A 26,486-nucleotide genomic window follows, 5' to 3' on the forward strand; every position below is an offset into this window, starting at 1 on the left:
TTTCATAAAAGGTTGTCAAAGCAGGCTCCAGAGACCCCAGGCAGAGCCCCTGCCCCCTGGACTAACGTGACCTGGGGTCAAAACTCCTCCATGCCCTCGATCATGGTTGGCAACCCCTCACCTGGACCTAGGGTCGCCAGCTCTCCGGGACTGCCCAGGAGACCCGAGGAATTAGATCTAAATCTCCAGGAAACTGCTGAGAGTCACCCAGGCAGAGATAAATGACACAGGGCAGTCATTACAATAAACATTAAATGTTGAATCCGATTGATACACTAGTCCAGCGGGTTGTTAAAATGTAATGGTCCTGTGCATTTGCCTTCCTGACATAAAGTCATTAATGTCACCGTGACGTGTCAGGAAACCTCCCGGCGTAGAGTTGGCAACCCTACCTGCAGCACGGCGCGTCCCTGGGGCTGCAGGTGACTGAAGAGTCCCACCCTGGAGCCACAGACACAGGCACCGCCCTGTCCCGCAGCCGCGGCCCAGCCCGGGGGAGAGGAGCGGGCGCGGCGAGGGAGCAGCGCGGAACTCACCCACCTGCCCGCGCCACCTCGCACATTCGGCGCGGCTCGTGCAACGGCCAATCACGGCTCGGCTTAGCTGCCATTGGCCAAGAGGAGCCGTGACCACGCCCCCCGAGCAGGAGAGGGTCGCGCCTGTTATTCACCACTAGCTGCCGCGCTAACAGGGCTAGTTTCTTGAAACATGCGCAGCGAGTCTCCCAGCTGCGCCAGGATGGGAGAACCTTTGCCTTTGCGCATGCGTACACTCGTTAGCGCCGCCGGTTTTCCCGCTGCGCCCGCACTCATTGGCGGGTGGTTTGAATGCCGGATGTGACGGGGTCGAAGGAGCCGGAAGAAGCCGTTTGAAGTGCCTGGAGCTCAGGCTGTGGGGGTAGGTCGGTAGTGCGGGCGAGGGGGGTGGTCTGGGCGGGGAGACTGGATGAAGGAGCTCGTGGTCCTTTCCCTGGAGTTGTGTAAATGCGGCAGCTGCTCTCCCCTCGGAGCTGCAGCGCTCGGGCATCCCCGGATCAGGTCGCCTCTGGTAATTACTTCCTCGGTGGTAAATCCTCGCTCCTTCCACCCAGGAACTAGTGATTTTGAAAAAAAAAAAAAAAGCTGGGTTAGGAAAAGCTTAAAGCATAGCACGCGTTTGGAGAGCCTTTGGACCGAAAACCAAAGTCAGTCGAAGGCTGCGGCTGACACCAGGCCCGAGCCCTTCCAGAAACCTGCCTCTGGCATCTGGAGGGACCTGCAAACCCAGCAGCGTGTCCTGCCTCGGGGTCTGCCTCCCTTCCCGGGAGGTAGGTTTTCAGCAAGCAACGTCGTCCTCGGGCAGTGGCATTGGTGTGCTAACAAAATAATTGCCTTTGCCAAAAGCTGGTGCTGTTGGAGGCACCTGTCTTGGCTGAACCCAGGGTGGAGAAAAACGAATGATTTTTTTAAATTGGGGGGGGGTGGGGGTTGTATGTAATCGTATTTTTTTTCGTTAAGATGCTTTAAAAAACATATAAAGATGGTTGTAATATAAGATATGTTAAAACTCAAAGATGATCGTCATGGAATAGGAATTATAACTTTGAATTATATACTGTTTGAGACCATATATTCACGTAACCTTTTTAGAAAAGCTTTGTAAATAGGTCACCACAGGCCATGGACACTTACGGGGTGCCCAAAGTCTCCTCTATAGATTAGTAAAGATTAAAGAAAACCACTCTTACTCAATTGGACTCTGTGCTCAGTCTAAAAGATCCCATTAATTGTCTCTGTATTGCTTAGTTTCAGTTCTTAAACTGGGTTTGTGTCTCCAGTGATCCTGAGCAGACAAGGTTCTTTGGGGAGATGTGATATCATTTATTAGACCAACTAAATAGTTAGATTATTCTTTGCAAGCTTTTGGGCACAAACACCTTTCTTCATGCATAGAGAGAGTCTGTCTCCACAGGGAACATCCTTGTTAACAGCAGTATACGGAGATGAGAGATAACAGACCTGATTACCCATCCATCAGCCCTCTTGTCTGTCTGCAAGTTCGTGTATGCACAGTCAAGGCCTTACCTTTCTCAAAGTGCAAAATTTCAAGAAGTTAAATGAATAAAGCATATCAAACAACAAGAATGCACTTTTTGTAGAAAACAATGTTTAAATCGAGGCTTCCTGACCAGTGATTTTAAATAGTTTTTTAAATTATTATTTAATTTGATTTGATTTAAATCAAATTCACCCTAGCTTAAGCACCTTTTAAAATGTTGTGATTTAGTGGAAGGGAACTGGATGCTCCAGAACCATGAGGATACGCTCACTGAGACAGAAAAATACTTTCCTATGAGCAACGTGAACTTTAACCAACATGAATTGTTTAGTAAAGCAAATGTTTGGCGCATGCCTTTGCAGCCTTGCTACCTTTTGAGTTTCAGCTTAGAAACATAATGAAAAGGAGAGCCATGCATGAAGATCCATAAATCTTGTAAATCCCTACAGCTGTTTTGTAGAGATGCACCAATATATTGGTCCATATCATTTCAGCACCAGTAAAAGGAAAATTGACATTATCCACAGTCGGCTTTGTTTGGCTGATAGTATCACCGATAAATGCTGTATTCATCTGTGCAATTACAGCATGCAGGCAGCCAGGTGCGCAGCCCGGCAGTGTGGATAGCAGTATCTGGCTGGTAGGTCTGTTGTGGGGGAAGGGGAAGAGGGGCAGATCAAGGCCCCCCGCAGTGAAGAAGAGAATGGAGCAGTGGCAGGTGCTGCCCAGCTGTGCAGAGCATGGGATGGAACCATAAACGGCTTGTCTTGGGGGGTGGCTCCTGCCAGTGGGGGCACCCCAGAGTGAGGAACGGGGCGGGGCACGTGCCTCCCAGAGCTGTGTGCTGGGCAAGGGCAGGCTTTGGCCGGGACTGTGCTCAGGGTAGGCAGTGGGGCACTGGGGAGGGGTGGGTTACAGGGTAGGCTATAGCCACCCAAAATTTGCCGTGGCATTGCTCCCAGCACCACTGTCACCCTCTCTGAACACAGCTCCTGCCCAACCACCCAGCCTCAAGCATTCAGTGACAGCCCGCCCTCACCCCAAGCAGATCCAGTGGCCACATGCCTCCCATGGGTGTGCGTGCAGCAGCAGGAGCTACATCCCACCTCATGCTCCCTGGATGCGCCGCTTGCAGCTCAGCCGGGACAGGGCATGGGACTGGGCAGCCCCACTCCCTCCCTCACCGCAGGGGCTCAGTCTGCCCCCACCATGCCCCTTCCCACCCACCCCCATGCTCTCTCCACAACAAACTAGCCAGACACTGCTCTCCAAGCTGCTGGGCTTGCATATCAAATTGGTATCAGCCAATATGGCTTATTTATAATCGGCCATTGGTATCGGCCCAGAAAATCTTTATCAGTGCGCCTTTACTGTTTTGCTATATGCCCTCAGCTTCACAATAGTCCTTTCATAAATGATTTAGTTAATGTTCTAGGCTGCTCAAAAAATTGTTTTCTTATATATTTAAGGTTTGGAGTTTACAAGCAGTTATTTATCTGAGTAAATATACAGTGAGTTCAGTGAGACTGTGTATTAAGTGTGAAATTACCTGTGTAAAAATGCTGCAGGAGCAGAGCTATGTGGCAAATCATAATACTTAACCTTTTTAGCACATAAAATATTGTACTAAGAGGGCACAATGACACTGACCCATTTCTAGTCCCTTTTTCAAGTAGAGTACAACTAGACATGTTTACATAGTGACAAATCCCCTTCTTGATTCTAGCCTCTGATTCCAGCATTATGTTAGAAGATATTACGTTCCTTTGTAACATGATTTCTTTGTTAGTAATTGTAGCTGCCACAAGAATTTCTTGGGATTGTGAGTGGGAGAGGTAACATGGTCTATATGATCATGTGATTGGGAAGGGGCATATAGGCTACTAACCAATTTAAGATGTAGTTCACCCTTTGCAAGAGTTTGAGGTCTCCTCCTACAATGGAATGTTTCATTCTAACTAACACATCTGAAAGACCATATATTGATACTTATTTCAGAAGTTTAATTGAGCTTACTATTCCTGGCTGCAGCAGATAGGCTTTCCTAGGCTGCAGTCTGGCAGTGAACACCTGCTCCCTGCAGGATTAGCAGCTTAAGTAATAAGTACATTTGACTGTAACAAATATCACGCCAAAACCCCCCCCAGGTATTAAGAAAAGTATACAACCAGCATAAACTTTTGCAGCTCCAATCATAGCATCTTTATAGGTTTTTAGCATTATGCCAGTATCTTTATTTCCTGTCAAAAAAAATTTAGCTGCAGGTTATTTACTATGTTTTTCAACATTGTTCTGACCCAGAAATCAAATAGTCAGTGTTCCCAAAGATGAAACGGAAAGTGGCAAAAGCTGGGAAACTGAGACTTAGTCCCAATGAGGAAGCTATGGTTTTGAAAGAAGAATATGAAAGAAGAAGAAAACTGAGACTGCAGCAGGTATGCTTTTAGTGTTGACAGCAATTTTCATTTATGTGATTGAAAGAAAGCACATCTGTGATTTAGGAGTGTACTTTAAAGAGTGTTTTTGCACAGCAAAGGTGAAAAATTCTGTAAACCAGGGTTATTGAACCCTGGCTCACAGAGCCATGTGAGCTGGCCTGTGGGTCTCTGGACCATCCCCATGTGTCAAATAGGCCATATGCTCTCCCCAGCACCTGATGCATTGCACATAGCATAGTGGGGTCAGCCCACAGTGCTGCATGCAGTGCCTGTACTGAACCAGCTCTGCACACTGGCTCCAGGGCCAGTCCATATTAGGCCATGCCAGAGCTAACGTGTAGGGCTGGGCCTGCAGGATGCTGCATGCAGCATCCACCCCTTGCCAGCCCCATGTGCTGGGCATGCAACCAGTCCAGTGCCTCATGTAGCTTGTGTCAACCTAGGGCATACTCTGGATGCAGTGTGCAGGTTAGACCCAGAACTGCAGACAGCATAGGGAGTCCACATGTGATGCCCTGCCAAACCAGCCCTATATGGTGGTTTTGGCATAGCCCAATCCGACCCAGCCCAGCTCCAGAGCCAGCCTGTAGAGCCAGTCTGGCAGGGTGCCACATGCAGCCCAGAGGGGTCAGTCTGGGACCTGTGCTGCATGCAGTGCCAGGTCCAGCCTGTGTGTCATATGCAGCACAAGCCCTGGAGCAAAGCCCGTGCATGCTGTATGCAGCATGCGGGCTGGACCCAGCACCATGGGTGCTGCACACAGCACAGAGAGTTGTTTCCAATCTGGCCCCGGGCCAGATAAGTTTGACCCCCCTGCTATAAAGAAACTGCACACATAATATGCATCTTGCTACATATTATTGATTTTTCTTTCTTCCCATCAACTTCAAGAGCTATCATGTTCTTGCAGTTGCAAGTCTTCTTGCGTAACAGCCATCTCTTCCTTTCCAGCTGCTGCTAAAACCTTTACTAGTCCTCATTATTTAATTCCTCAGGTACTGCCATCTTACTCTTTGGTCTTCTGAATTTTTATCTCATTTCCCTTCAGGCAATCCAAAGTGCTCCCACTAAATAAAGTGTTCTTTGGTTACTGTTCTGGCTAGGTCTACTTGCTTTTTAAATGCTTTGCTTGCTGCCTTTTGTACAGGAATATTTTAAGCAACTTCTCATCAGAATGTTCTCAGCCTAACTTCTGACCATTTCTCCATCCTCATTTCTTTTAATTGCTGCTTTGACCTTTTTCTGGACAAATAGCATCCTTGTTTGCTTTTCTTGTCACTGTCTGTTTTTTTCTGAACTTCCTCTGCTCTCCCGAGTACCCTGATTTTATTTTAAACATTTTTCTTAAAGCATGCTTCTTCAAAAACCATAAACTCTAACCTGCTGACCCCTCTTAGCTTTTTAGAGAAAAAGTACTGCCTCACTTGGAATAGTTTTATGTATTTATTATTATGACTTCTGAATTTGGAAAATGGAATAAGTGATCACTTGAAGTTAGTGTACTGAGGATATAACTAGTTAATGTGAACAGTATTAACAATGGAAGAGACTGACAATTGTTAGAGAACTGGTTAAGGGCCTTCTATAAGGCTGGCTACAGGTCTGGTAAGTAACTGACAAAATTTATAACTTTGCTCAATCAGGTTCGAGAGCAGGAAAGGTACATTGCATTACAGATAAGACAAGAAGTAAAGCAGAGGAAAGATGAAGAACTGCATCAGTTGGCAGAAAACCTAAAGGCCGAGTGGCTGAAAGCCCAAGATCAGAAGATTAAAGCCTTGGAAAAGCTTTATTTATCAAGTCTAAAAGCTGTTGGGGAGGGCCACAGACAGGCAAAAGAAAATGTAAGTAAAGAGATTGTGACATGGTCAAGACTCTCAGTATTTAATTTACCAAAATTGTAGAAGTGGCATATGTTACTGTTGCTTTTAACCTTAGACTCATAGGGCACTTTTACACATGCTCTGGGCATGCTGGGTGTTGCACTTTAATTAGAGTGACTCCAAGAGCCGCTCTAATTAAAGCACTGCCACGTCTCGTGTATCAACATCCCCACATTTAAAAATGGCAGCAGGGCACTTGAACTAAAGCTCATTCAAGCTTTAGTTCAAGTGCATCTGCCACCATTTTTAAGCGAAGGGATGCTCATACACAGAACTTAGGAGGCTGCTGGAGCATGGCAATTGCTCAATCAGTTGACTCAGTTAATTGAGTCTGCTCCAACACACTGGAATTCTAGCATGTCCAAGCAGCTTCACTGCTCGTGTATAGGCACCCATAGTGCCTGAAATGGTACATGTTTAAAAAATTCCACACTTGAATATTTTTATAAAAAATATTGACATACTTTCAGTTGCAAATATGGATGCATGAAACAAAGCATATGAGGAACTACATAAGTTTTATTGACATAAGTAAATTTGTTTTCCATGTTTTATAAAGGGTGCAGATTGTCAGGCCTCAGAGTTTGAGGCGGAAACTTATTGGCCTTTATGGGATTTCTCTTAATAATTTGTATTATTATTGTAGTTGAGGTCCTGGACTAGATGGACAAGTGGTCTTATCTAGTAAGGCAGTTTGTTTGGCTTCAAAAGAAACATGTCTGTAATGTGTCATAAACATTATGACCATTATGATGGTCTGTGGTAGTACCCTACTTTAGGAAGACTCCATTGCATGATAGCAATAAGTCGTTCCAAACTTATGCTTGTGTAATGTTTGTACTCCCAAATGCTAGCATGTCTAATCTCAAGTCATTGCTTGTATGTATAAGAATATGTCTGCAGAGTCCATCCCATGCAAGGCATCCTATATCACTTATCTCCCAGTAAGAACCAAGCTGTCTGTTCTGGGATCATTTCACAGTTCTATTCATGGCTGTAAATACCACACGTTCTTGGTATTCTTCCCCCTCTGACTTAGACAGGACTTGATTTGGAGTTCTCTGAAGCCTAAGGGAAATCTCTTTGCACAATTTCAGTGAACTCTGAATCAGGTTTGTAGAGACCAAACTCTACTACAGACTTCCTGCCTAACTTTTGCAAGCCATTTTGCCCCTGCCTCAAGTACCTTTATTCCCCTTTTTATAGGTAGATAAACTATCTCAAAGTCCTTTGAGGCTAATTTTCTGATTTTTAACATAGGGTGGGGAATTCTGTAGAAATGCATAGTAGTAAGATAATTGGTTAAAACTATGAATTACAAAAGAGATTTCCTCTTGATTCACAATTTTTTAAATTAGCATGAATGAAAGAAGAGTTCCAGAAAAAGGCTGTGGTGGTTTAGAATTATATGAGCTATTAAAATATTGACTTTAGCAGTCAGATGCAGATGGAAGCTAAGGCTTCCATCTGTTTCTGTAATGGTATGAGGGGGAGTATTGCATATTGCTGTAACTAGTAATAAAGAAAGAACAAGATGTGGAAAGTGATTAGTCATATATGACTCTTGTAGAATAGAAATTCGTCTTGGTTTTTGTCATGTCAAGCAAGTTGCTCTTGCCATTGATAATACTTTACATGAAATATGTTGATATAATAAGTGTCAAGTGTGGTGTTATAAAGCACTAATTACATTTTATTGTCAAGGAACCTGATTTGGAATCTCTGGCAAAGCAAGCAGAAGAAAGGAAACGGAGAGCAGAAAAGAGGCATAAGGAAGCTCTGAAAGTGCAGAAAAAACAAAAAGAAAAACTATGGACAGAGCAAACATGGTATGAAGTTGTAATCTGTTTTTTATTCAAATAGAGTGCATACTGAAATTTGCCATGTGTAGAAGGCAGGAATCCTGAGACTTCTTTCTGAGAAGGCTTTTTAATTTAGGAACTGTATATAATGAAAGATTAGTGTGTGAGAAACAGGGATCCTGGTTTTCTCTGGTTTAAAAAAAAATCCTCACTGTTTGGATTTAAAAAGTAACTCAAAATCCACATTTTTCTGCGATTAAAATGGAATGCTACTAATATATAGATACTAACAAATTGGCCATCATGAATGACAGAGTGGGGGCGGGAGGGGATAGAATGCCCCACCCGGTGACCTGCCATGCTACCACTCCGCCTCCAGCCCTGTGCACCGCCCCCTCCCCATCCCCTGCCACTCCACTCCACCCCACGCTGCCACAGGGTCCCAGGAACAGGGAGGGAAGAAAGCTTGCACACAGTGGTGGCTGCTGCCACCCAGCGACCGGCAAGATTTCCCTGCCCCCCCACCTGCCTCCCTGTTTCCTCCCTCACTTCCCACTACCTCCCCCTCTCTGTCAGCTGTTGTCAGGGCTGGGCAGAAGCGGTGGGGTGGGGCACAGCAGCAGTGAAGAGGCACTGCCACCAAAAACCCTCCCTTCCCCTTCATGCTCCCCTCATCCCACCCTCCCCTCTTCCCCGCTGCCTTCCCCCTCCCTGCTGGGTGTTGTTGGGGCAGAGAGAGGATTGGCAGCACATGGCGCAGCAGCTCCCTTGACCCCTCTGTGCATAATGCTCCGGGCCCTCTCAGCCAATTGGCGCGCACCCTCTCGGTGGCTCATGCACAGTTGGCCCAGAGCGTGACAGACAGACAAAGTAAGGCTTTTATTATATTAGAATATGTATAGTAGGCCTGTGTGAATAGGGAAGTATTCAGTTCAGATTCAGCTGATTTGGAGGACAGTGATTTGAATCACCAAATCGAATCACTGTACCCATTTGATCTGGCCGAATCAGAATCAGAGATTCGACACTGATTTGGAGATTCAGATCAGCCAGGGAGAGGCAGGCACAGCTGGGTGGGTGCAGGTTCTCCCACAGCTCTTCCGGCTGTGCCTGCTTCTCCCTGGGTGGGGGGAGCCATGGGAGAAGCCCCCACAGCTCCCCTGCCTGCAGCGCAGGGCAGTGGAGATCACACACCCACACACACACCCACACACACACACACACTTCTCCCCTGCCTGGCGCAGGAGCAGCAGGGCACTGCACGCTGTCTGGGAGCTGGAGCCGCTGGGGCTGAATGCTGCCAGGCTCAGACTGACACGTGGAGCAGCCACAGCTCCCAGAAAGCGTTCAGCACCTTGCCGAGCCTCATTGCGCCCATGTGATATGACAGCTGCTGCTCAGGTGCCAGGCGGGGGGGAGGAGAGGGGCAATCCCCACTGCCCTGTGCTGCATGGAGGTGTTCTGCCATGATCCCCCAGAGGCCCTGATTGCTGCTGCCAGAGTGGGTGAATGTGGGGCTTTTTAATTTTTTTTTAAGGGCCAGGCAGGGCAGCCATGGGGGCTTCTCCCGTGGCTCCCCCTGCCTGGGGAGAAGTAGGCACAGCCATAGGAGCTGCAGGAGAACCTGAAGCCACCCAGCTGTGCCTGCCTCTCCCCAGCCAAGCTGAATCCCTTCAAATCTTTTCTGAATCAATTCAGAGGCTTCGGATTCAATTCAGACCTTTTAATGGGTCTCCCAGTTTGATTCAGTTTCGCAGATTTGGCCACTGAATCAGGCTGAATCTCCTCCAAATCAAATCAGTGACCGAAGCTTCACACATCCCTAATATATAGTGGTGTTTTGATAATGGAAAAAGGTGGATTTGAGGTTACGTTTTTAATCTGAAAATTGGGGATTCTTTTTTTTCTCTAGAGAAAACCAGGGTCCCGGGTGATACACTTTTGCAGTTTGATAAGAATTCCAGTTTTAAAAACAAGGGAGAAGGTCAACTATACAAGATGGTTCAGGGAACTGGCAACAGGATGAGGAGCCTTTCCCCCTGTCTTATCATTTTCCTACCAGGTCAGCTGACAGCTGTTCAGTGACATAAAATGGGTTGATCTCAGTCCAGGTCCTGATGGACAGCTACCTGCTTCATAAAAGCAGCTATCATATTTGTCATGGCCATCCTTACTAGCCTTTTCAGGAGAAGGGTTCAGGTTTGAATGGGAATGAAAAATGAATTGTATTCTCTAGAGGATAATTGTACTATAACAGAAATGAGGCACTATAGATAGGTTTCCGCATGCATGAACAATTAAAGTTGGTCCATCAAAGTGGTGCACAATCTTCTGGTACTTCAGGAAAATTGTTTGAAAAGGGGGGTTGCCTTGATTCTTCAGGGACTTGTTTTTTCTCCAATTCTGATTTCTTTTTGAATGTTTGCATATTTTCCAGAATTGAATAATCAATTCTAGATTCAATTGCCTGTTGAATGCATCTTAAATCACTGTCCCCCAAGAACAGTTGTATTCACGCATAAACAATTCTAAATCTAAGTTTTCAGTTTTCCTCTCAGTTTTACATTACGCTAATGTTTCTGCTTAAATATTTTTTTTCTCCTTTCAAGGAAAGTAAATGCACGTAAGCATGCAATATGTGTGGAAAAAGCAAGAGCTGCCAAAATCGCAAGCCTCCCACCACCTCGACCCTATCCTTTTGAGGTAAGCATTCAATTTTATAACTGTCATCAAATCAGGGTAAATATGGTGGGTTTCGTGGCTTGCTTCTGTTTTGGGAGGATAACTGCTGAAATAATTATTTGTGTGATACAAGAAGCAACAAGTGTTATGCATGGAGAGACTTCTTGCAGTTCAGATTTTGATATTTAATTTAGGTCCTGGTCTGATTTTTATTTTCTTAGGATCTTGTTTCTTCAAATCAGATCACAATGATCATCTTGATTTAATGAGCACTTTCAAACTTATCTTGTTTTCATTTAATTGTCTTAATCATGATAATGCTGATAGTGATCTTCCTTTGACATACACATCACCTCATTCTCCTGTCATAATGTGATACTGTGGTTTGAAAAGCAGGGCTGAAAAGGATGAAAAGGAGCTTCAGAGATCACCTAGTGCAAACCCCTCCCTACATCCCCTAAAAGTTTTCTTCATGTAATGTACTAGTTTATTTGACACAGTAATGCTGTGACAGTGGCCTTTTATGCTGATATAGTTATATAGTTATAATGTCTGACAAGTTACGGTGGTAAGATGACAGTATGTAGCTCTTCCTTAATGATTTTCATAAGTAGATCTTGGGGCTGTTTATATTCTTAGCCTCATCTTATGGATGAAATTCAATGCTGATAAATGCAATGTGCTAAACCTTGGAAAGAACAATAAAAAATACAAAATGGGTGACTTTGGGCTGGGTGGCAGCACTGTGCAGAAGGATCTGGGAGTCTCGGTAAATCACAGACTCAGTATGAGTCTTCGGTGTGATACAACTGCATAAAAGACAAATGCAGTTTTGGGATGCAGAAATAGAAGCATTAAGTGTAAGAGGTGGAAGGTGATAGTGCCTCTCTACTCAGCACTGTTTAGGCCTCCCCTAGAGTACTGTGTGCAGTTTTGGGCTCCATGTTTTTAAAAGGACACGAAGAAGTTGGAGAGTGTCCAGAGGTATGTGACAAAGATGATAGAGATCAGAAAGCAAGTCATATGAAGAGAGGTTGAAGGAACGATGTTTTTTCAGTTTGTGGAAAAGGCACTGAAGTGGGGACATGATAGCAGTCTTCAAATCTTTGAAAGGCTGCCATGAAGAAGGGAAGCACCTTTTCTCTCTTCCTGCAGGTACTAGGGTGTGGACCAATGACTTGAAGTTGCAGAAAAGTAAGTTTAGATTGGAGATCCAGTAAAGCTTCTTCACTGTTGGAACAGTGAGATAGTGGAACAGACTGCTTAGGGGAGTTGAGCACCTCCAGTGATGGACGATCCACAAGAGGTTGGACAGCTGCCGGTCAGGGATGACCTCAGCATAGCTTTGCCTGTGTTGTAATATAGGTGTTACCCATGCTTCTGAGCTTTGCTGGTTGCTGCATGGGACTAGGAGGGAATTCAGCTCCCTTCTCCCCTATCCACTTTCTGCTACATGCATGTGTAGGGTTTGTGGGGTTGGTTGGTTGGTTGTTTTTTAAGCCTTCCCCAGAAACACTGCATGTTGGCTGTAGCCAAGGCTGCTGATTTTGACTGGGGTTTGCCAGTGCTTTAGGTCCTGATGGTACTTAAAGCCAGGTGTTTCTGGCTGCAGGGTCTTTCCCCTCCAATCAGAGTCAGACTGATTGCCATATTTGGGGTCACGATGGAATTTTACCCCATGATCAGATTGGTACAGCCTGGGGGAAAGGGTTGCCTTCTTCTGTAGCGGGAGTACAAGGCTCTCTCCCTGAAATATTTTGAGTGTGTATTAACAACCATCTACACAAGTGGGGCTTTAGCTGCTGTGGTCCCCCTGCTTTCCCTGTAGCAGGTTAGGGTGTTATGTCTTGTGTTGTCAGGGTTGACAGTAGCTCAGATGAGAGGCTAGGTTCTGTATTTATTTATATAGGATGATTTGGTAGGGATGATCCTGTCTCAGGCAAGGTGTTGGACTAGATCAGCAGTTCCCAAACTGACAGATTACACACCACCAATTTAAAATGATACAACCTTAAGTACAACTAGCAAATTTTTGTCGTATAAAGTAATTATATTAAATCTGTTAATTCGTATCACTGACAGGTTGTCTGTGTACCACTGGTGGTATGCATACCACAGAGTGGGAACCCAGGACTAGATGACTTGTAGAGGTCACTTCCAGCCCTACTTATCTATGATTCTGTGAAGCAGAGAGAAATGATGCAACTTGCCCCAGGGTTACCCTGGAGGCCTGGAGCAGAGCCAGGAATAGACTTTAAGTTTCCTGATTTGCTGTTCAGTGTTTTCTGCACTAGGTTACATGATTCCTAAATGCCCCTCTTTCCTCCTATCAGCTTTCTTAAAGTGAAATTGAAGTATTGGTCATGCTGAAAGTGTTTGGAATATGTACTTTCTGACCAAGCTCATGGAAAAAGCTAGGCCTGGTTTGGAAGGTTATTTCATGTTCATTCTAGTAATTTTAAATGTGTGTGCTAGAGCTCTCTGTCTCTCTCCTGTTAGCATTGTGAAAGCCTTTAGCACACAAACTGTTGCTCTCTGCTGTCGTGTAGATGTCACAGGCAAAAACTGAAAGTGTGAGCACTTCCTTGATTTATGAGTTCAAGCCTCACACCTTGTGAGGCCTTTATACCCCTTGCGCTTTCCATTCTGGTCAGCCATCCCAGCATATGCAGGGAGGACAGTGTTTACTCTGTACTTTGTACTTCCAAATTTTTCAAGGTTTTACATTTTTTATTTTTTATTCTGGACCCCTGCTTGTGGGCAGGGAGAAGTTCTCCTATGCATCCAGAAAGGTGGACTCCCTCCTTGACCCTGGCTTACAATGGGAAACACCCCCCACACACCCTAACAGTGGCAAATCATAGCAATATACCAGCAAATCATTCTGAGATTTCTGCCTGGAAGGAGGAGTCAACTAGCATAGTCTTCCTGTAGCTTAACATGTCCCTTTGACCCACCTAAGGCATGTTTCTTTATTTGATTTTTATGCCACTCTCCCCAGAAAGGTTCAGTGCCTTTCAATAAAAATAGATACAATTATAGAACAGTACCCGAAAGATCCAGAGCAACCTCTGCTACTAAAAGCCTGCCTGAATAGAAAGGTCTTGCACCACTTCCAAAAGCCAGCTTCAGGCTCTGGCATACCTCATATTCAAAGGAGTTCCAGAGTTGAGGAGCAACAACTGAGAACATCCTCCTAGGTGTTTGGCTACAAATCCTTTGGCTTATCTTTCGAAACATGTAGAATATAAGTTATTTGACATGTACCTATCCAGAGAGACTACTTTTTTAATGGCAGCATTAAAAATAATTTTCCCCAAAAGGGAAAAATAATACTCCCAGTGGGTTTCATGCATTATTTGGAGTAAATGGTGAGTGACTGAGATTTGGAGACTTACAGATCTAGGGTTTGATCCCCAGGCCTTTGAAAAAAAAGTTGGTGGAATCTGTCAACTTTAAGGAATATTGTTTGGGGATGTGGGATTGTATTGCTGTGTTACTAGGAACCTCTTGCTTACATGGTAACCTTACTTGACATCCCACGAGCTATCAGAAAAATAAATGCAAATAATCATGTAGATCTTGGGAGTGTTTCAACTCAGGCAGGGCTTTCCAGCCTTAATTGTAGCTGATCCAGCACACGACACTCCTCTCCTAATATGTTACTATTTTAATTTTATATAGCAGTATAACAGCACTTTTCATTGCAATCTTTTCTAGTACTGAAGAAATACATCTTTCAAAACCATGCCTACTTTGACTGTTTTATTCTGCATAGTGACAAACTGTCCACTTCCATTTTGAAAGATTATAGTGTGTTACTACACAAGTATATGTGGGCCTTGATCAAGCCAAGCACTTACATACATCTTTAGTTTGAAGTCAGTACAACTATGTGATTAAAATTCAGCAAGAACTGTTCTGAATCAAAATCTTTTAAAACTTGCTGTCCACATCTACAGTGTTTTCATTTTGAAAAACTATCATTTCTATAGGACTTGTAGATTGTGGTATATGAGGTTTCCCCACAAATTGTAAAATTAAATTGCTGTCTGGAGCATCAGTAGACTGGATTTTAAGATGGGGTACATTTTTTTTGCATTGGATTGTATACCCCTAAGGGAAATACTGATAGAATCTTAATTCACTGGTACTAGCAGGAGCTGTAATAATGTTCATCACAAGTAGGGAATTAGGCCGCTAATTATTTCTGTATCCTAAAGAGGAGGCATTTTTTTAGCACTGATTGAGAAATTACAGCCTTCTGAGACAGCTTTCACATCTTTACTGCTTCTGAATAAATTGTTGGAGAGTTGACTCATTAAGTGTAATCTATTAATTACTGGTTTGTTAATAGTAGATTATCAAATATTTCAAAGAACTGTATCTAATTGTACAGTCCTAAAGTAGAACAGAATAGGCATAGCACTGGGTGATCACATTTTAATGAAATTTAGTCATGGGAATTGTCTGTTTTCAAAGCTGTAATTACTATATGTAAATGCTTTAACTAATGTTGATCTATTAGTTACTGTGACTTATTTTTCAGGATAGTTCTGGTAATGTTTTTCTTCTGACATTGCCACATTAGTTGAGTTTGATTATCAGGCACCTCTTCCTGATGCATCACACTTCTTTTTTTTCTTTTAACACATCTCTCTCAGTTCTCCTCAACCCACCAGATAGAGATAAATAAATAAATTTTTGGGGGGGAAGGGGAGAAACTAGATGAGCAAATAATTTAAAAGTTAATGGTATTTAATTTGCATCCTGTTTTCTTAATCCTTTTTTGGTTGTGATGTATCTAAAATTATTTGACGAAGACCCCATATGCCAAGGTAAGGTATATAAAGGGCTGACATGAAGTCAAGTTTCCAGGTTTTGGAATGGCAGGCTTTGAAGGAAAACATGAGGATGCAGGATATTGGTGAGAAATGAAAAATGGAGGAGATTACCGGGGTCCTAAGGAGTAGATTGTGATAGGCATTCAAGAATGTGTGTATGAGATTGTGACTGCCAGGCTTCAAATAACCGCTCTCGAGCGGCCTTTGCTCTACAGGTGTGTGCCCGCCGGGCTGTCTCTAGCCATCAGGCAGTGGCTCGGACCTCTCTTCGGATCTCGTGCCTCTTCTGGACCCTCAGTAACCTCGAAGTAGTTCTGTCCTCCTGCGCAGTAGACCCCACACTCGCCTGCCATGTCTTGATGTTCCGCAATGGGCAGGGCGCCCGGCAGGTTCCTCGATGCCTGGGTCTGGCCCAGCGGTTGTTCACGGGGCTCCACCGCCCCTACACCCTGGCCTCAGTCCACTTTGCTGGTCACCTTGATGACATCCTCTGGCGGATCATTCCCTCCCAACTTGTACGCTGACGTGACATAGGATTGGGCCAAGCCCCAGCCTAGTCTTCCTCCTAATCCTGCCCCATGGGACACTTACTCCCGGGAACTGCCTCCTAGCTGCCCTAGCCACGTATCCTAAGTGCCCTCACCCTAGATTCCACCCCCCTCAGGGAATTTTGCCTTCAGCTGACAAGACTCTGCTCCTTCACCGCACCCTGTGAATCTCCCTTTGCTTGGCATCGGAGTTCAGGCCAATTCCGCTAGCCCTCCTGGGCCTCGTCAATGACCCTGTCTCACCCCAACCCCTTGTCTGGATCGTCACAGGTGTTTGTCCACCGACGAGCCGTCCTTAGCCCCACCAGCCCGCCACTCCACCCTCGTCTTGAGACTTCCACGTAGACACCTTTGCTCTTCCCCCTTCACATCAGTACTCACTTCAGCGGTGCTTGGTGAGGGAGCTTGATGGGGCGCCTCTCTCTCCCACAGCCCAAGGTTCCAGCTCACCAGCCTCCTCTGGCGGTGTTGGCTGCAGCGTGACTTGTCCCTCAGGCAGTGTTCGCAGCCGCACTGCTTGCTTCCTTGGCGGCGTCCACAGCAGCTCTGCTCGCTCCTCCGTCAGCGGATGCAGCAACGTGGCTTGCTCCTCTAGTGATTTTAGCCGCAGCAGAGCTTGCCTTTCCGGTGTTGTTTGCAGGAGCTCTCTCTCCAGGCTATCCACCTTTTCTGCCGCGGCAGCCGCCATTTTTAACTTTGCCGGCCGGTGTCTGGTGCTGATGTCACTGGCCAGCCGCATCTGTACATAGAGACAGCTCACAAGCCGCACGGGTCCTCCCGCTGTTCTCCACATGCGTCGTTTGGGGCTGCAGTTAAGTACCCTGCATTACCCTGCTTCCTGGGACAGGGTGGATGTCAAACACCTCCCGGGATCATGTTGGTGCTGGAGTAGCTCTCTTCTTCTCGCGTCACCAACCCCATTCTTGCCTGCCACGACTTGCTGTTCCTCAGTAGGAGTGGTCAGTTGACGAGACACCCAGTGGCCCAGGATTCACCTGGCGGTCACTCACACCACCTTCAGTGCATCACCCATCCGTTGGTCTTGTTCCCCCCATGGAGTAATGCCTTCTGACTGGCCTTTAAGTGCCCGCAGCCCCTAGCCACTGTGACCACCCTAAGGGCCTTCCTATCTCCCCTCCTCACCTTCACCCCTTCCTTCAGGGGGAAAACATACACAAAGGAGAGGTAAACTTACAGAGGCTTCTCTTCAGCCTCGGTCCCCTGGGTACACTCCCCTTTCTCTCTGCCCCTTTATCTGGGGTGGCTAAATAGACCAACAAAATACAGAATGTCAGGTCACTCGCTACCCTCTTACTAGCCTACCCTGAACACTCCCTGAGGTTTCCTTCTGGTCCACCCCGGACCAATCACCTCCAGCGTTCTTCTCTTCTGCCCGTCACTCCATCTGGGACTGGTGGCGATGCCCGCCCCGACTACACCCCTCAGGGCTCTCCCAGGGTCTTCCCTTTCTCAGTGCCCCGTCATCCTGGCACCCCATCTGTGGATCGTGTTGCTCCCGGATGCCACTCCAGCTGCGTCTTCTGATATTGTGCCTGCTAATCCCACATTGTTCGGTGCGGGCTCCTGCCAGGATGTTTTGTTTCGCGCCACCCATGTCCCTGCTAGCTTTCCTGGCTCCATGGATCCTGTAGTGAAGGTTCCTCCTGTTGCTGCCAGCAGCTGCAGCTCCTCGCCCGTGCTGTCTGCCCCTTCCACGGCAGCGGCCGCCATTCTTATTTCCATCGGCTGACGTCCAACGTTGACATCACTGGCCAGCCGTAATTGAACAAAAAGGCGGCTAACAAACCATGCGGGTTCCTCCTTCCGCCCCATGCACATCCCTGCTGCTGGTAAGTGCTGCTCTTTATTTTGACTCCCGGGACAGAGATATTGCACAGAAAAGTATATGTAATCTATAAAGAAAATGCTTTGAAGTTGTCTATGTTGATAAGAGTCAGCTGTTTATCATTCTCTCCCTCCTTTCCTTTGCACCATAAACGACTTGCATATGACTCCCATCCCCATGCATACCGTCTGAACTACTGACATCTGCAGAATAATCTTGTTTTTGTGAGCAGGGAGTCCCTTGCACAGACTTTATACTTAAACTTGTAATACTTTAAGTATAAAATTCATGGGGTTTTTTTACCTCCCTGCCTGCCATCTGACACCTCCTAGGGAAGGAATTCTACCTGATCAATACATCAAAGAGCTACTCAGCACAGCTCACAAAGATGCTCTTATGGACCCAGAGGGATAGCCTTCTATCTTCAGCTCCGTCTGTGCAAAAATGAAGTTGATTTCCTACCTATGGGGACTTTTTACCATCTTGTACCATCTACACTTTTCCCAGAGCTTGACGAAGGGACTCTGGTCCCAAAAGCTTGCAGAAAAGTATAATTTTTTTACCTGTTATCAGACCAACTGGAAAATGGCATCATTTTGGAACTAAGAGTTATAGTTTTTTGTTTGTACTTAAACTTATGGCACTTGTTTAAAAAAAAAACAACGAAAAGGAGAATTCACAGATAAGGTTTCAAAAATGTCATCGAGGCAGTTAGGTGTTCATAATCAAAGCCTGCAGCTGACAGTGGTTGGGATTTCTTTTCTTTTTCAATGCTGTATTGTATAAGTATATAATGTAGCTATGAATGTCCTACATTGTTCATTCAGGTAAATCTGATAGTTGCCATGAGCAGGACCTGTATTGTTGCACTAAGAACCAAGCATGTTTAAATTAAGGTAATATAGTTGAAGCATATATGTACATTCTCTGATTAATGTCTGGTGTAGAGGAGTTTGTCTTGGGCTGTTAGGTGCTGTCAATCACTACAACCTCCAAATAGGCTTTGCATTGAGGTTATGTATTAATAATTAATAGATATGTGAAGTTTTAAAGTTCTTCTGGCTTTCAGGGTTTTATTCTGAGTGCAGCTTGTTCTCATTTTGTTTCTACATTATATTCCTAGCTAGTCTGAGTATGTAAATCATTTATTTATATTCCATTTTGCTCATAATGGAAAACAGAGCCTTAAGCAAAGTAACTGATTATTTATACTCCTACTGGATTTTTTTCAGAACTTTGAAGTGAAAAAAATTCCTACAGTGAAGGTCTATAATGCTGACAATTTTTCTGTTACTCATCATCATCTGTCAGAACCGTACGTGGATAGAGAAATGGACACAGAGCAGGTGATTGACTTCATATATGGTATGCTCTCCCGTATGTCAACACTTCTGTTGCATATAGCAGCTCTGGCAGCTCTTAGTAGTGTTCTGTTTTAATTAGTTTCCTGTTTAAAAGAGGAGTTAGTAGAATACAACAGTTCATCTGTTCTTAATTTAAAATGGTGCAGACTTATAAAGGATTGCAGTTGTGCCTTATATATCCTATACATACTTAACCATCCATCCAACACATACTTAACACCAGTGGATAGTCCAGTTATGCTCAGTGGAATTGCTCACTGGCATAAAGTTGCACAGGGTTAACTATCTGAAGAAATTGGCCCTGAACAAAATGATCAGTTTCAGTTTCTTAAGATTAATGTTTGAATCTGTTTAAAATATATTCTGGCTGCCTGTGTTGTCTTTGTCCTAGGGTTTTTACTTTATCTTTCTTTAGCCCTCAGTTGTCAGATTTCATAATGCTTTTACTATTGCAGTGGTTTTAAAAAATGTGTTTATTTTCCAGATGAACCTGTAAGTACTTTTGTGTGTTCTATCCCAAACTATTCAAAATGAAATCAAATGTATAGAATTTGCTGTATTACGTATTTAGTAGCATTTATACCATTTATACTGAATGAAAAATACCTTGGCAAATATAATTTATAATAGCTTGACTGTTATAAGTGATTTTTTTTCCATACTATTACTTGAAACTAGAACTGTTAGATATTTCAGAATAAAAAAGATGATAGGTATTGCTGTGCTTGTGTGTGTGTGAAGGTATAAAAATGTGTAGTTTATGAACGAGGGCTGTAATGATTAGAGGGTATTTATATATCCACTCATACCTCTTTTTAAAGTAGCTTGGTTGAACACTTTTACAGAATTATTTACTGTCAGCAATATTCGCAGTCTATGATGGTTTTAAACTGTTATTGATTGACTGCCAGCCAGATGCTCGGTTAGTTGCTGAAGAGGAAGCTAAGCGCTTGAAGGAACTGCAAAAGGAGGAGGAGAGGGAAAGAAGAGAACAGCTTGAAAAAGCACATGTGAGAGGAAGTCATGCCTTGAAGATGGTCCATTTGGCACAAGTAAGCAAAGTAGAAATTGTACACCATAAGTCTTAACTGTCAGAACGACCAGCAGTCAACATAACTGGTAACAGACTAGATGGTAAATGAGCACTGACTTCATGAGAGACATAATAACTGTTTTCAAAATGTATTCCTTCTAAAAGAAAATTATCCTCATTTTTGTTCAGCCCAGCTATATGAAAATTAAGGAAATAAACTCTTCACGATCAATAAAAATAAAAGGCATTTGAACATTAAAGTGATGCTGCAGCTGATTCTACTTCTTTGTGACCTGCCAAATTTTTCAGAATGTATTATAAGATTTTGAGAAACTGATTTAATGAAAAATGCTGGTTAAGTGTGTTATCAGAGTTCCAAATGCTATAATATGCCTAACGGTGTGGGACCAGATGAATGGCAATGGGCTGGCCTTGCAGGCTAGATTGGGCCTATAATTCCTCCCCTCTCCCCTCCCCTCGCACACGTCCTATCCAGCACCCACTTTGCCTGCTCCAGGACCCACTTTGGCTGCACTGCATGCAGCATGCATTCTGAACTGGTTGGAGTGAGCAGTGTGTGCAGCTTATGACCCACAGTGGGCACTATGGGTGCTGGATCCAGCATGCTGGGGGGAGAGATGGGGAGGTCCCTGCTTGCAAGGCCCATCTGGTGCTTGTTACATGTGGCCTGTGGGTCAACTCAAAACCTGGGGCTAGCACTAGGGCTGGCTAATGTGGATTTATGGGCCAGATCTTTGACACCCCTATTGTAAGAGATGTTGAAATCAACTGGATGAGTGCATAAGAAATGGAATCCTGTTTAAATTGATATCTGTTTGTTCTGACAAAAAGCAGGTATGTTTGTGTATGCATAATGAGGAAATATCTGAGGGTATTTTTTAAAGGAAAAGTGAGAAAAGCTTGAACTATTTTACAAAGTTTGTAAGTACTGCAGGCATGAGCCTAAGTCAGGAGTGGGCAGAATGCAGCCTCGGGGCCAGATGCAGCCCGCCAGGCCATTCTATCTGGCCTGTGGGGCCCCTAAAAAATTTAGAAAACTAACATTTATCTGCCCTGGACTGCCTGTTATGCAGCCCTCAATGGCTTGCCAAAACTCAGTAAGCAGCCCTCTGCCCAAAACAATTGCCCACCCCAGCCTGAGTTCTTTTGCTTCAGAGTGAATTGGCTTGATCATCTTTAGCGTCATTTATGTAAAGGTATCTTACTTGAAGACTTACAGTATGGATAAATGGCTTGAAGTGGGCTGCTCAGCAGTTGTCAAACAGCAGATACAATTTATAATTTCAAGGCCAGTCTTTCATCTCTCCTAGTACCCAAAGAACTGTTTTATATTTATTTAAGTGATCTTATTTTTAAGATCACTTTATTTTTTCTGTCACAGTGTTTAGGCTAGATTTAAATCAAATATTTAGAACTGGCTTTGTTATTTAGTAGCATTATAACTTGTTGAATAAAAAATTCTTGCTAGAGCCAAACTTTTACAAAAATAAATTGTGTAAATTAGCATCTTGTTTATATTAAATATTCATGAAAGTAGAATTAGATTTAATTAAGGGCAAAATTTTCAGGAGTACTTAATTGAAAGTGAATGCAACTTTGCAGTCCTAAATTGCTCTAGATATATGCTGAAAAAAACTACATATAAAACACTGTCTTCCTGCTGTATTTTTAGTTTCAGTTTCAGACATTTGATTTTGGTTTGTTCTTGTAAACACTTAAACATAACACCAAACACACACTATGTTTAATATAAAAAGAAATGCATGACTTTGGAAACTGACATCTAATTCTGACAATGTTCTTCCTTCTCTAGTTCTTATAACTGATGCCACACTAGTGACTAGAAATAACGGTCACAAACTGGCAGAGAGTAGATTCAAACTAGACATCAGGAGGCGCTACTTCACGGTCAGGGCAGCTAGGATCTGGAACCAGCTTCCCATCTTGGCACAGCTAAAACTAGTAAGACTAGCAGAGATGCTTGGTCTGGAGACCCATTGATATAATGAAAAGTGGCTGGTTTAGCATTCCCTTTGAAAGTCCCATTGCTTTTTTTAAATAAGTGTGTCCCTTGGTAGAAGATACGCTAAAGATCTGAAGATAAGATTATGTTGCAGAGTGGTTTGGTTTGGTTTGGTTTGGGTGGGGGTGTTGTTTTGTTTGGTTGGATTTTTTTTGCCCAAAGCATATGGAAATAGAGGTAACTGCAGGAATGGCAAAGATGCCCAAGCTAGATCCAGGTACTGAAAACGGGATAACCATAGTACAGTGGTATTTCTCCTAGGCTAATTTACCCTGCCTCCTGCAAAATTATTAGTTCCACTGGAGTGCCTCATTAACATAGCTATACTGATTTGGGTATAAGGATTAGCTTGTTTAGAGCTAGCTTGAATATCTTTGCATGGCACTGAATTCTGCTGTGTAAGACTTCTCTGAAGTGCCTTAGGCAGCTGTTCAGTATTGCATTATCTTCACCTTTCAGTGTGGATCCATGCCTTATTGCACCATATCTCATACAACATCCAAACGTGACAATGAAAAGGCACAATGAAATCAATGACACTGTATTCAATGGTGCATTGGTATCCGAGTGCCCTTCCAAGATTAATGTAGTTGTTTTCATACCAAACTTATGAAGTAGAAGATGATGTCCTCATTTTGCAGCCTAAGAATGAAAGCACAGACAAAGACCAAAGTTTGCTAAATATCCACTAATTTTGGTGCCTGCATGATTGGCTACCCAACTTAAGATATCTAAAGCTAGATTTTTTTTTTGATTTTGTGGGTTGAAAATATTTGAATCTCCTATTAACTGACTGTACTTGGAGTTGAGCACTCATTGTTTCTCAGAAAAGTTAGGTTTATGGTTCTTGGTTGTTAAGGCTGAAATGATATTTTGTCCTTTTCTTTGTTTTGAAATCCAGTTCCTGTTTAACGCAAAAGTCCTGATTATTTGCACATGTCTTGTAACGAATTCTATGTGATTTGAAGAATGTTAAGAAAAATTGTAGCGGATGAGTTGAAATGGAATTGCTGAAGAAATGGCATTCTAATCATCATTGGTTTTTTTTGTATATAAGTCTTAACATTTATTAACCTGTTTTTGAATATACAGTATTCCCAGTCTTTCAGCTAACATGAGAGCTAGCTGTAAATGTTCTCAGACAGCCAACAAGTAATCCAGCTTATTGACAAAGGTTGACTAGCTTGGACTGATAATGCTTATATATATAATATACACACACACACTAAACAGAATAAAAAACAATTTATAAAAGGTCTGAAAGCACTACGAAAAATATTTGGCTGGTAGCCTTAACATGTACGCTGAGTAACCTAAAGAAGGTCCATGTGCTTGTTTCATAAAAACAGAAAATTTAGAGCTCTTCTATACTTAGGGAAGTTGGCATGTTGGTGTATAGCCTGATATTGCTTCTAATACTGCAGTTATCCCATGGTGCTATTAATGACTTTTCAGCCACTAAATAGAAGGTATCCAGTATCCTAGAGGATATCTAGACTGATTTATTTTATGAAGGTGTATATGTGCATACATTTAAGTCAAAGTATTATTTATCCCTGAAATGAAGTAAGTATTAAACCTTACAGATGCCAAATGAATGTATTTTATTGGAGCTAAAGTCATTCTGCCTGAATGTAAATGCTGAGCTGTTAATTGAACATGGTTCTATTTGAAGGACAGGGAAAGACTTATAAAAGAACTTGAACAAATGCAGAATATGGATCGGGCATGCAGGAGACGGATTGTAGCACAGATGCCACCACAGCTGTTTGTACCTTCATACAGACGTGTGGAAATTAAAGATGACTGGCAAAGAGAGCTGGAGATGGCCTTTGAAGACATGTATAGTGGAGACAGGAGTAAGTGATTCCTTTGGAAGGTTAAGTAATGTGGTGTCAGCATGTACTTAAACTACTGTAGACATTCAGGATTAAATATGTTCTTAAGGAATCAAATTATATTCTTAGTTTCCTTTGAAACAAAGTTTTTGTTTAAACTGTTTGAAAGGACCATTTAATTTGGAATCTCTTAGGGGCATCTTATGATGACCTTAATCTTGCAATTTGAGAGAGCTTTTGTTACAAATGGAATTACTTAATGGTTTCATATGGCTTCATCTTTTCATTTAGAAATGAAAGGAGACATGATTCTTCAGCTTGAACCACAGCCTTTGCCGCCTACTTCTGATCAATCTCAGGATGATGAACTGGATATTTCCCTGGAACCAGATATAGTGTGCGAGAGACAGCCAAAACTGGATGAGGTGATAGAAGAGGAAGTCTTGCACCACAGTCAATCAGAAAGTAAAACTTTCAGGCTTAACTCTTAACTTTTAAAAACCTTTGGATGTACATTAGGAGAGACTAGAGGTTTTAGGTTCATATACCAATTTTGAGAAAATGCAATTGTGAGTAAAAAGAAATACAAAAATAAAATACAGAAGATTGAGGTATCTTCAGCTGTTTTAATACATTTTAACGTGAGTAATGAGAACTGCTGAATTTGTTCTGTATTTACAAAGAAGCTGAGTTGCAGTTGCTTTGAACCATTACTTTGAATAGTTTAAAAAAAAAAAAAAAGTGTAATTTAAGACATTTTAGGTGTTTTAGTAATAATAGGTATATGGTATTTATACACTTAGTTGCTTTTGATGCTTTCCATTCCAGAAACTGGAGTCAAACAAGTATGAAATTCAGATGCAAAGATTCAGCTTCTTTTGGACTTCTTTTGAAGATAGTACTTGCTACTAAGAACTAGAACTACACCTGAGCCCAATTTTATATGCGACTGTGTTAATATAACTAGAAAAATTGCATGATGTCTAATACATATCTAACACATCATTCATGTTTTGAAAAGTGCACCTATTAGTACCTATCTAGATTGGGAATCTGTCCACGTTCCATGTCAGAAAGTCAAGTGATCAATATCTGCTTAGTCCAGGGGGATGCAAAATCCGGCCTGCGGCTGTCAAAAATGACAGGAGCCAAGGGCAGTAGGACCCAGGGGAAACCCGGCGGGCTCCAACAGTGGGGCCCACCCAGCCCCGCCCTGCAGCTGGAAGCCCCAGCCTGGTTTCTGGGCTGGGAGCACATGGCTGCCTCATTGCAGGAAGCTTAGCTGTCCAGAGCAGGCACAGGCAGCCCCATGCAGGCTGCAAGCAGCTGCAGCTCAGGGTGCCGGTCATGGGGTGGGGTGGGGAGGGGCTGCTTCCCCCCCCCCCCCCCGTGCACTCAGCATCACCTTGTAACCTGGCAGTGGGGCAGGTTACAAGCTGGTGCTGAGCATGGGGAAAAGTGGCCCCTCGCCTGCCCCATGGCCAGTGCCCCGCACTGCAGCTGCTCACAGCCTGCCTGGAGCTGTCTTGCCTGCTCCAGACACCCTAGCATGGGCTGCGAGTGCCTGCAACGCAGGGTACCAGCCGTGGCGCAGGTGAGGGGCCACTTTTCCCCACGCTCAGCACCAGCTTCTTCCCTGCTGGTGAGCAGGGCATCGGGGCTGAGCACTGCCCCCCACCTGTACCACAGGGCTGGGGGGCACTGGGTGTGAGTGGGCGGGGAGCCAGTGGAATCATATGGCCTGCACCGGTGTCCCAGGGCCAGTGCCAATGGGGCCCAAAGTAGTGTGGCAGGAGCGTGGGGTCCCAGCTGGCAGGGGCTCTATGGAGCTGGGCCAGCTCCCTGCTGGTGCAACCCAGCCCAACTCCATGGACCCCTGCCAGCCTGCACCCCACTTTGGTCCCCACCGGTGCTGGCCCTGGGACATTGGTCCCAAGGTATTGGGATGTTGGTCCCAAGATGGTAACCAGGGGGTGGGGCATCTCTCAAGGAGCTGGGCTACCCATGCGGCCCTTGACAGCCTGCCAAAACTGGATAAGAGGCCCTGCGCTCAAAATAATTTCCCACGCCTGGCTATAGTCAAATTGCAGAAGCAGTTAGGCAAAATTTCAAATTTTCTGCTATTTA

The 26,486-nt window shown here is 44.0% G+C and overlaps 1 protein-coding gene across 9 annotated transcripts in view; it reads left to right on the forward strand.

The window, feature by feature from the left end:
- Positions 1–738: 738 nt before the first annotated feature.
- The window catches only part of CEP295 (centrosomal protein 295), a 72,661-nt gene continuing 46,913 nt past the window's right edge, over positions 739–26,486 (forward strand). For 3 of the 9 annotated variants that reach the window (XM_090030557.1, XM_090030562.1, XM_090030563.1), the window contains exons 1-9: positions 932–1,306; positions 4,339–4,472; positions 6,119–6,319; positions 8,063–8,187; positions 10,770–10,863; positions 19,313–19,445; positions 20,360–20,496; positions 24,197–24,380; positions 24,651–24,824. In XM_090030557.1, the coding sequence (XP_089886683.1) occupies positions 4,365–4,472; positions 6,119–6,319; positions 8,063–8,187; positions 10,770–10,863; positions 19,313–19,445; positions 20,360–20,496; positions 24,197–24,380; positions 24,651–24,824 (1,156 nt within the window). In that variant the 5' untranslated portion in view covers positions 932–1,306; positions 4,339–4,364. Of the gene's footprint in view, positions 898–931; positions 1,307–4,338; positions 4,473–6,118; positions 6,320–8,062; positions 8,188–10,769; positions 10,864–19,310; positions 19,446–20,289; positions 20,497–24,196; positions 24,381–24,650; positions 24,825–26,486 lie in introns of those variants that run through there. The other 6 variants (XM_090030558.1, XM_090030561.1, XM_090030560.1 and 3 more) reach the window with 6 other exon arrangements.

The sequence above is a fragment of the Crocodylus siamensis genome, chromosome 1 (assembly GCF_052110815.1).
Source record: "Crocodylus siamensis isolate JL-2025a chromosome 1, ASM5211081v1, whole genome shotgun sequence".
Classification (NCBI taxonomy): domain Eukaryota; kingdom Metazoa; phylum Chordata; order Crocodylia; family Crocodylidae; genus Crocodylus; species Crocodylus siamensis.